The sequence below is a fragment of the Sceloporus undulatus genome, chromosome 3 (genome assembly GCF_019175285.1).
Source record: "Sceloporus undulatus isolate JIND9_A2432 ecotype Alabama chromosome 3, SceUnd_v1.1, whole genome shotgun sequence".
Taxonomy (NCBI): Eukaryota; Metazoa; Chordata; class Lepidosauria; order Squamata; family Phrynosomatidae; genus Sceloporus; species Sceloporus undulatus.
In genome coordinates, this window is record NC_056524.1 from 191,086,034 (window position 1) to 191,096,621 (window position 10,588).

At 37.4% G+C, this 10,588-nt stretch overlaps 1 protein-coding gene across 1 annotated transcript; it reads left to right on the forward strand.

The window, feature by feature from the left end:
* Positions 1–263: 263 nt before the first annotated feature.
* TEX36 (testis expressed 36) lies at positions 264–9,294 on the forward strand. The gene is given in 4 exon segments (XM_042456567.1): positions 264–386; positions 6,385–6,462; positions 8,547–8,603; positions 8,605–9,294. Coding segments are annotated over 4 exon segments (570 nt in total). The 5' UTR covers positions 264–266; the 3' UTR covers positions 8,920–9,294.
* Positions 9,295–10,588: the final 1,294 nt, after the last annotated feature.

The following is a 10,588-nucleotide window of genomic DNA, read 5'->3' on the forward strand; positions in this document are numbered from 1 at the left end:
CTATTTGTTATTACACTTTTGTGACTTTTATCTTTTCATCCAGTTATATTATTGACATACTACATAAACTCTGGAAGCATGGATGTTTCCTATTGATTTTCTTCTGTTTATGGGTGAAAATTAGTAAAAAATATAGTCAAATCCTGCTTCTAATAAAGCCTCTAGGTGTTGCTGTAATACAAATAATACAAAATCAAGTCTTGCCTTTGAATTATGTTTTTCTTTTGTCTGTGCTTTTCTTAATATTTATTTTTTGTTTTCACAGCATGAAAACCTCAAATATTCCCCGAATCTCTTACAGCCACTATGCAAAAACAGATATTAAATCCAGAAGCAACTCTCAAATTGACAACAGATTGCCCCAGATGTATAAAGTTCGGGAGAAGGTACCTAAATTTTCTTGAGTTTTTTGTGTCAATTTAGCCCATGCACTTTTGCGATTGCTTAATTTTGTGCTAGTCTAATTAAATACAATAAGTAAAAAACTAAGTCACTTCATTTAAAAAAAATTATAATGTGTGCCCATAGTTTAAATCTTGCTAAGATCTTGTGCATTTTTAAGCATTATTACTTGCATATACTACAGCGCAACAGTAAATGTATTCTAGAATTACTCATTTGGGTACCTAATGATTTTTTTCTCCATCCCCCCCTTTTTTTGTCCAGCAGCATATAATAAAATTGTAATTTTCTCATATAGGGCCATTTTTTTTTTTTTTATTTTTCCTTCATTAATTCTGGTCTAGCAGTTATGCAAGCCTGTCTGTCATTATACTACACTCTGGATCTGATTAATATTATACATCATACTACATACTACATGCTGGATCTAAACATCACATCATCATCATCATCATCATCATCACATCACATCAGCAGCATCATCATCATGTTCTTCCTCATTAATAGATTTTGCCATCCTGATCACACTCTGATGTTGCTAGCCACAGATGTCCTGATTTCATTTGTGAAATGTTGGAGGATATGTATTATTATTATTACACTATTATTATTATTATTATTATTATTATTATTATTATTATTATTATTATTATTATTATTATTACTGTATTATTAAACATAGCCCCCAATACTTCACAAATGAAAACCCGGACATCTGTGGCCAAGCAACATTGAAGGGTGATCAAGATGGCAAAATCTATTAATGAGGAAGAACATATAAGCTAGGAGATGCTGTAGCAGTTTGCTTTTGCCTGGGCCCCCTGGGAAAGGCAAGATTCCATTCCCCCATCCTCTGTGAGCCAACTGAATGCAATTTTTCCACTTTTTTGTTGTTTTTTTGCATAGTTTCTCCTGTGGGAGGACAGATCAATCAGGACTATCTTTACCATATCAGGACAGTTGAAGGGTGTCTTTCATGCCTGTTTAATATGGCCTGTGACATCCTCGTGGTTGTTCTATGACAACAATATTCCTAGGTCCACTGTAGAAATAATTTTCAGGGTGACTATTTTAACTTGTGTTCCACAAGTATTATTTTGCTTTTGCTTCTGCTGTTGAGAAAGCACAGAACTGTAGAGGCATTAAGCTAGCTTTAATACTATCATTATGTGATAACATTATGCTGTCAAAGCTGTCTATGGGGTGAAGCTGATGGCCTGTCAGGAGCGGCCAGAGGTCCCTCTGGCTGCGATCCTACTGGGACCGTAATGATTGCACAGCCTGCTTCCAAAGCAGGCCACCATTGTGGTCCCAAGCTGGCTGCTACCAGGAGCTGGAATTTTCCCACTCCTTTTTCTGGCAGCCTCAGGCCATCTTTGGAGGCCTCGGAGCGGCTTCCAGCCACTTTGGGGGTGTACATCTTTTGAAAGCATTTTGGGCCAATAACAATTCTTAAAGTTTTGTAATAAGTAAGCTGTATATGGAAATATGACATTATTTAATGTAACATAATTTAACTTTCACTCACAAAAATGTTTCCTTAAATCATATAGATTAATCAGCTTTCTTTCCTGTACATAAATAGTAAAATATGACCAAAATACATGATGCTACATTAATGTAAGCAGATTGGTGCAATGCTGCTTTTTTGTGGGCCAGTCAGATCAACACTGCATTGATCCACTGGACCAGCCACTTGTCCCCTGTGCTGCCACTGATATTACCTCACTGGCAAGAGCCTTGCTATCACTGTCACTTCTGCTGAGTTCAGAAAAGGCACCCAGACATGATCAATACAGAGGTGACTCCTCTCCCCACTTCTTGTTGGTTGCAAGAACACCCCATTCTGACCTCAGAAGAAGTGATGGAGCCGCTTTGCTGGCAAGACAGCAGTGATGGCAGCTCCAAAGAGGAACCATTCCCTTTCCTGCAGTGCAGAGCACAGAGTAAGAGAGATGGTCCTGCATTTGCTGTCTGAAAAAATGGTTTAAGCTGAATCAAGCCTGATCTGGATGTACAGACAGCCAAGAGAATTGGAGGCACTCTAGAATTTCCAGGAAACTCTGTAGCAAACTGTGCATTCTGTTAAAATGGATTAATGACTTAAACAGCAGTTTTGCTGAGGGTGTGGCTGCACACCATCTGGACATATTGAGGAGAGTCCAGTGTGTATCGTCAGTGTAAACAAGTCTATGGCTATCACAAAAAATGGAAGGATTGTAGATATTTTTTTAGTTGACAGATTATTGTGAAGTTCTTTTTTCTCTTTTTGCAAATATTACAGATCTGATTAGTCAGCTGGGGAGAGAGGGCTAGCTGCACCTAGCCTTTCTAGTCTTTCTTTGAGGATTCTTATTCTGTTTGAGTTCTCTCCCTTTTCATCTGTAAAATCTTAAGCTCTTTATGTGCCACCCTAAAACAATATTCCTTCCAAATATCTTCTAATCAACACATTCCTAACACTTCATTTCTGGAAGAAAAAAAATGGCTGGAAATTTGCTTTCTAAATTTATTGAATGAGTGGATTAAGAAAAGTTGAAGACAGTTGTTTAACACAGCAGTTTTCTGTTCTTGATTCCTGTTTCTAAGTGGCTTCTCTCTTCTTCACTTCCATTTTATACATCAGAAGGAAAATGAGAAATACACCTTATACATAAATTCTAAGGACTGACTGATGAACAGAAAAACTGGCTTGTGAAGAAAAGCTATTGCAAGACTAGGAAAAACCTCTAGTCTGTATGTATTTAGAACAGAATCTAAAAATTGTCTTGAAACTCTTGAAATGTCGAACAGCCCTTACTGTCAGGAAGTTATTCCTAATGTTGAGGTGGAATCTCTTTTCCTGTATTGGACCTGGATGAGTTCAAAAGGGAGAAGTGTTTGGATAGCTCTCCTGAACTCTCCCCATTGTGTGCAGCGATCATGCAGACTAGCCAGTGATTGCTGCAGATTGGGCTAACCCAAAGGTAAGCTGGATGTGTAGATGTGACCCTTGACATAGCTATACACGCCTAGGATTTTTAAAAAATATTTCCTTTGAAAAGAAGTAGCCCTCCCCCCTCCCCATGTCAAACAACCTGTGTTGGAAAGTCCCTTCAGTTTTTTTTAAAAAATGTTAGATATGTGATGTAGAGCAAGGAGTCCTTTTCTATTAATATAACAACAAATCTCCCTTGGGCATATGGAACTATTTTCCCAATTCTTTGCATCCCAGGTTATGTACGTATCAAATTTACTCATGGATCAATAAAATTCAGCTGTATTTGAAATCATTTCTGTGACTGCAACAAAAGTAAGAACAATGCAATGCAATAAAGGAAATGCTGTTGTGCTCCCTCCAAGCAAGTTAATTAATCTCACAGTTAGAATGGTTCCTCATAGGGGGAGATTAGAAGCTGTCAGCTGCTACCCACAACCAGTTTCTGGTTGCTTTTAAACCAAAGAAAAGCCTTCTCCAGCAGTTATTCCAAAATTGTTGAAGTGAAGCAAACTCTCTCAAACTGTGCTCCTGTGAGATCATATACCACCTAATGGGATCTTGCTCATTCTGACATGCCAGTTTTACTCTGTCATGAAAAGAATATAATACTCATAGGAATATTTCTCGATTGTATGAAGAACACAAACGAATGAATACAGTAACCATTAAAGCCAAATCAGACCACAGTTGACAAATGGCTTACTAGCCTATTTTAAACAGTGGCCAAAATTGACAGATGGGTTTACACTGAAGTTTTTTTTAATGCCCTTCTGTAGCCCCGTCTTCTCTTTTTCCCTATGTCTAAAATGTGCTTGCAATTGCTGTGAGTTAAGCATTAACATAAAGCAGATTGAAAACCATTTTTAAAAATTAATATAAAGAGTATCTGCATTATGGATTTTTTCATTACAGGACACAATGTTTTATGTAATTCAGGTTGCGCTGCTATGTATAAGCCACACTGAAATGAATGGGGCTTACATCTGCATCAACTTGTACAGTATAGGATTCTGCTGCTGTCAATCCATTTTGTTTTATGCTTATATTCTATTCTGTTTATTCTGTTCTTCTGTGACTTCTGATTTGTAGTTCTTTTTATTGTATGTTATTCTATTGTTTTGTTTGTTTGTTTTACTTCTCTATAAACTGCTCTGAGAGCTTAGGCTGAAGAGTGGTTAATAAATCCTGTAATCAAATAAAAAAGTACAGAAGTCAAGGCAATCTGTGCAGCACAGATTTAAAGTAGCCCATATTTGTGTTTTCCCTTTTTCATTATTTGTTGATCTGTTTCATTATGGTAATGTATCATTCTCCCACTCCTGTAAAGGTTAGGCTAACAATTCCAAGTTAAGAATATCACAAAACAGTTTACCTGTTTGCAATCTGTAGCTTAGTATTTGCAATAGTTGTTCCAATTATATGAAAATGTTGTCAATTTTATGCAGCTAAATACAAAAATCACCTTTGCCCTTCTAATTCGTGATGATTGTTCAGAATGCTGAAAATTTTCCATCTGGAAAAGCCTACAGAATGGGTATTTGTTGTTGCTAACTTCTGTCAAGTCATCTTTGACTTATGAATGAGACATGTCCAGGGTGCCCTGTCCTCAGCAGCTCTATTCAGGTCTTGCAGACTCAGGGCTATGGCTTTCTTGATTGAATCTATCCATCTGGAATGTGGTAACACTCTTTTACTGTCTTCTGCCTTACTAAGCTTTGTCTTTTCTAGTAAGCCATGCATTCTCATGATACGGCCAAAGTACAGCAGTTTCAGTTTGGTCATGGAACTCCATTTATGGTTTCCACCCAGCCACTGAACACAACATCACTGTACTAATGTCTGTGTGAAAGGATTCAATTTTGCAAGGGAGAGAACTGCCTACACAAGGAGGGAGGAACACTACAAGAGCATTTGCATAGGAACCTCCTGAAACCTCAATGAGAAACAGAATTCTAGTAGGCGGCAGAATATGTGGATTCTGGAAGAATTTATCTTTAGTGGCAAAGGTGAGGGATCTGTAGACCTCTAGATGTTGTTGGAGCTGCAACTCTCTTTAACCCTAGCTAGCATACCCAGGGATGAGAGATCATGAGAGCTGCACTTCAAGAACATCTGGAAAGCCACGTGTTCCCCATTCGTGGTTATGGGAACCGTGCCAGAAGAAATATATGATTAGACATAAATCGCATTAGTAACTGGATATGGGAGTGTGGGGCGCAAAGTAGATCTGGCCCTTCAGTTCATGACAGATTTTCAATAGAGCCTTTGTTTTGCATTTAGATTTTTTGAATGTTTGTTCTTTATTTAAGTTTTAGAATTAAATATTTTGCAGCAGAAGATGCAATACGTGGCTATTTGGTACTCTCTAAGTGTATTATAAATTATGAGCCTTACATTATAAGTGCCTACTTCTTTATTTGCATTTTGTTAGGACTGAGGGAGAGGCCTGGCTTTCACTCGACTGGATTACAGAAAATCTTTAGAGACTAGTTTTCTTTGCTATTACTTAATTCAAGGGACCAGAACGTGGAAACGAAAAGTAATAAAATTTAACATGTGTTCACATGCTTTCTAGATTTGGGACTTAGCCATTTTAAACATATAGTTCTGTAATTTGATATAATATATAGCATCTTCTCAGTGGGTGGCACTGAGCTCATAAATCTCAGGTTGAGTCAATTATGAGTTTCCTTTTGAAGTTCAGCTTTTATTAGCTGTGGATTCAGTAGTGAGTCACTAAAAGAAATCTTGATATTGGTCTAGTAATTTGTTTCCATATAAATAAAGTTTATCTGATTCAAAAGTTTGAGTGCTTATGTAAGTGTGTAGATAATTGGTAGAGATTAAATTCTCTTATGACTTCAGAGTAAAATGTAAACAATCTGTATTCTGAACGCTTACAAAAGAGCATGTGGCATCTAAGAACATCTGTATGGATTTCATAAAATATGATAACTATATTTCTGTTGCACACACATAATTTTTCTTATTTTTCATTTTAGAAACCAGTAAATACATTCCCATTTTCTATCCATGACAATAGACATTGCTTACTGAATGTAGGAGAATATTTAGACTCTGTAAGTATTCAGTTTTATGCTATTTTTAAAGAATGGTTGTCCATTTCTTTATGGCTGCTAAACATCTTACAATTCACCAATTTCTCACTTTTGAAATATCCTTTTTCCAGATGACAGCTGAATTAATTACAGACACATTCAAATTATTTGACTGGCTTGTCTGAGAAACTGACACTTAAAAGAAACAGATAAGAGATATAGCAAGCTTCTGAATCTTTATGCAAGGCTAAGGTTTAACAACTTCTTAGCCATCTCTTGTTATGTTTCTTCAACAAAGCCAAATGATTGGAAATTTTCTCTCTTTACTACACTAATATTGGGCTTTTACACAAAATTTCATTCATACTACAGGTCCTTGAATCTGTAAACATGAGAACAAGGGCAGTATACAGTGGACCCTTGTTATACACTGGGGTTTGGTTCCAAGATCCCCCGCGGATAACAAAATCTGTGGATGCTCAAGTCCTATTAAATATAATGACATAGCAAAATGGTGTCCCTTATAAAAAATGGAAAATCAAGGTTTGATATTTGAAATTTATACTTTTTTTGAACATTTTCAAACCGTGGATGCTTAAATTCGTGTATAAAAATCCATGTACAAGAAGAGCCGACTGTAAGTTGACTTTTATGGCATATTAGTAAATCATTCAAATGTTGCCAGGGCTGATGCTAGAAATCTCACTTATGACATGGATGAAGAAAAAAGTCTGAGTCTAAAATCTTTGTCATACCAAGTTTCATGAAACAAAATAGCAATTTTCTGGGGAAAACTAAAGGATGTTAGAGCTGAGTGTAAATATTACATTTGGGCATAACTAGCTATATTAGTAAATGAGCTATTAGAAAATTAGTTATTTGGATTCTAGAACAATAATAATAAATCTCAAGAGTTTATTTGGGAAATGCCTGAGATATGTGATGAATCAAGTCCAAACCTTACTTCAGTCTTTGGCGGGATATAAACCTCCATTTAGTACGTATTCTATACGTACTAGGGTTAGGAAGGGGCGGTGCTTCTGCACCCCCCTAACCCTAGTACGTATAGAATACGTACAACATGGCGGCGCCCCTTCCACATGGGGGCCGCCATGTTTACGTACTGGACGCATAGCGTCCAGACGTGTCGCGGCGCCTATGACATCGCGAATGTGCCAGCGGCACCTCGCGACATCATAAAGGCGCCGCAAAAAGAAGCTCCAAAATGGAGCTTCCTTTTTGCTCCGCGGGGGAGCCACGCGGTGTGGCTGCTGCGGCTCCCTCGCGGAGCAAATAGTGCCGGTGGGAGACCGCCGCAAAGCTGTGGTCTATATCCCGCCTTTGTTTTGTTCCCATTAGATTGGTCACTTTGGTCCAAAACACACTGCAGAAATAAGTACAGTTTGAGACCGCTTTAACCTGGATACATGCTAGGGAATTTGAGGAACTGTAGTTTTGTGAGAAACTTAGCCTTCTCTATCAGAGAGCTCTGGTGCCACAATAAACTACAATTCCCAGAATTCCATAGCACTGAGCCAGGGCAGTTAAAGTGATCTCAGACTGGGTTATTTCTGCAGTGTGTTTTGAATGTCTGTGATCAAACAGATGGATTTGGATAACAGAAATGACATACAAGCAGTTTTAATTATGATTTAATTATGATATAGACATTGCCATCCAGTCTAACATTGATTTACAAAATCAAGAAGTTGTTTAATGGGTGCCTTACGCTACAGGTAATGAAATATTGATCAGCACTTCTTTACACATTTCAAGCGAAACAGGTACAAAATTGTATAAATAGTGTGTTCTTGTATCTACTCCATAATGAATAAGCCAAGCAACTATATTTTTTCCAACTTCAAAAGGTGTCACCAGCTTTTATTTCCTTCTCCCTATATTTCTGTGATGTACATATTTTTGCTGCAGGTGTATTAGTGTATTTGCTTCTGCTGTATATCAATAAGGATAATGTCCAAATATCAATGTTTATAGACTATTATCAATAGCCTGTCACATACACTGTTTTGTAACATAATACAGACTATTGTTAGATATTTAAAATAAAACACTCTGAAGTGTATGTTTATTTCTACTTTTTTTAGGGGCTGGGACTAAAGAAATTTCAACAAGAGACATGTCAACAGCATTCACAGAACTACCTTTTTTTTGGCTCATGAACCCATGAATTGTACTAGCCAACGTACAATTTATCAAACTTCATTTATCCAGTATCCAAATATTAAGCCACCGCTTGTGGGGCGATTTCCCAAAAGCCATGTAGAAAAGTCTATTCTGAAGTCTGCTTTGAAGTCTGAGACTGAGAAGGAGTGCATGTGGTTTGCAAAAGGCTATGCAGATTCTAATAATCTACCTTCTGTCAAGCCTGAGAAAAGCTCTGTCTCTGGGCCTGAGCAACCTTTACCTGCAGAGCAAGTGACAGAATGTAAAGAGTATTCAAAAGAAATTACAGTTTGAATTTACAGTTTACTTTTTCAAGTTTAGCAAATGTTACCTTGATTATTGTACTCCCCCCATTTTTCTAGTTAATGAAATTATTTTAAGAACCTTTATGGCATTAAAGCAAATGGAATTGAATGAGTAGCTGGATTTATACAGCTGTGTTATTAAAGGGGCAGCATACACAAAAAAAGAAAAGAAATTTTATGTTGCTTTCAATATAAAATTATACCCCCACCAGTAAATATAAAGGATTTTTAAAGCATGTAGCAGCTTAGACTACACGCTTCTTTATGTCAATCTATTCAACAGCCTATGCTTATGCATTGGGTGTAGCCCATGTCTTCCCCTTGCCAGAAAGAGATGTGTGGAGAAAGACAATGTATGCTTGATTATCTTTAAGGGCATTTGTCAGCTTGGAAATCAATATTTACTCCTGGGGAGGGGAACCTATGGCCTTCCAGATGCTGGATTCCAGTTTCCAGTAGTCCCATTTAACCTGACCCACGGTGAGATGAGGGATCAGGAAGTCACATTAATCAACATCTGAAGGGCCAAACATTTTCCCCATCCTGCTTTACTCCTTCCATTATTAGTTTACATATAAAGGATAGCTTTAGTAATTGAGGTTCCCAAATATTTCTAAGGAGACTTATCCAGTGGGATCTAGTATCTCTTTCAATTGTTAGAAAGACATCTGACAATTTTAATTTATTCTGTAACATGAAAGCTCTATAAATGTATGTCATATTGCAGAATATCGTAGATATGTAGCAGTGTATAAAATACAGATCACATCCCCAGAGTGTCTTGTGGTTGTTTGTTTGTTTCTGTTTTACAGTTTTGGATGGGAGTGCTATCTTAACCAAGTTTGTTGAATTGGCACCAATGTCTACTAGTTGCTGTTGATGCATCTCACCTATTCTTCTTAATTTCTTAAATGATTGATGGATGGTATAATGCTCCTACCTCTTATTCTACTAAATTTAAAGTTCTCCTAAATCTCCACTGCCACCATATGTGACAACTTCCACAAATCTTACTGTTATGACCAAAAGTGAGGGCTTTCTCTTATCCCTACCTCTGCCGACAATCTAAGAACCTCCGTCAGTCACACTGCTGTGGCCACCAACCATGGAGACCTACCAGATGCCTTCATGATCCTTGTGTGGGGTATTATGCAGCTTCTATCCTTACTATACACCAACTCTCTCTATTAACTGCTGCCACCACAGATACCATGTCAGAATTCAGTCTTTATATATATTTCCCAAACCAAAAGCATATCTGCTGGGGTTTGATTCCATGACCCCCATGGATAACAAAATCTGTGCATTCTGAAGTCCCGTTAAATACAATAAAATGATAAAATGTTGCCCCTTATATAAAATGGCAAAATCAAACCTTACCTTTTGGAATTTATACATTTTAATATATTTTCAAGCCATGGATGGTTGGATCTGTGCTTAAAGAATCCGTGAATATGAAGGGATGACCATAATACAAAAGCAATATTTTATTAACAGACCTTGACACTCACAAAAAAACCCAGATTCATAATTTACCTTTGCAGCCTTTGATAGCTGCAAATCCACAGATGTGCTTACTCTCCCCCCGCCCCAGTTTGAAATGCTGGGAGGTAACTAAAGGATGTGGGTAGTAGGTCTGGCCATGCAGGAGCAAGAAG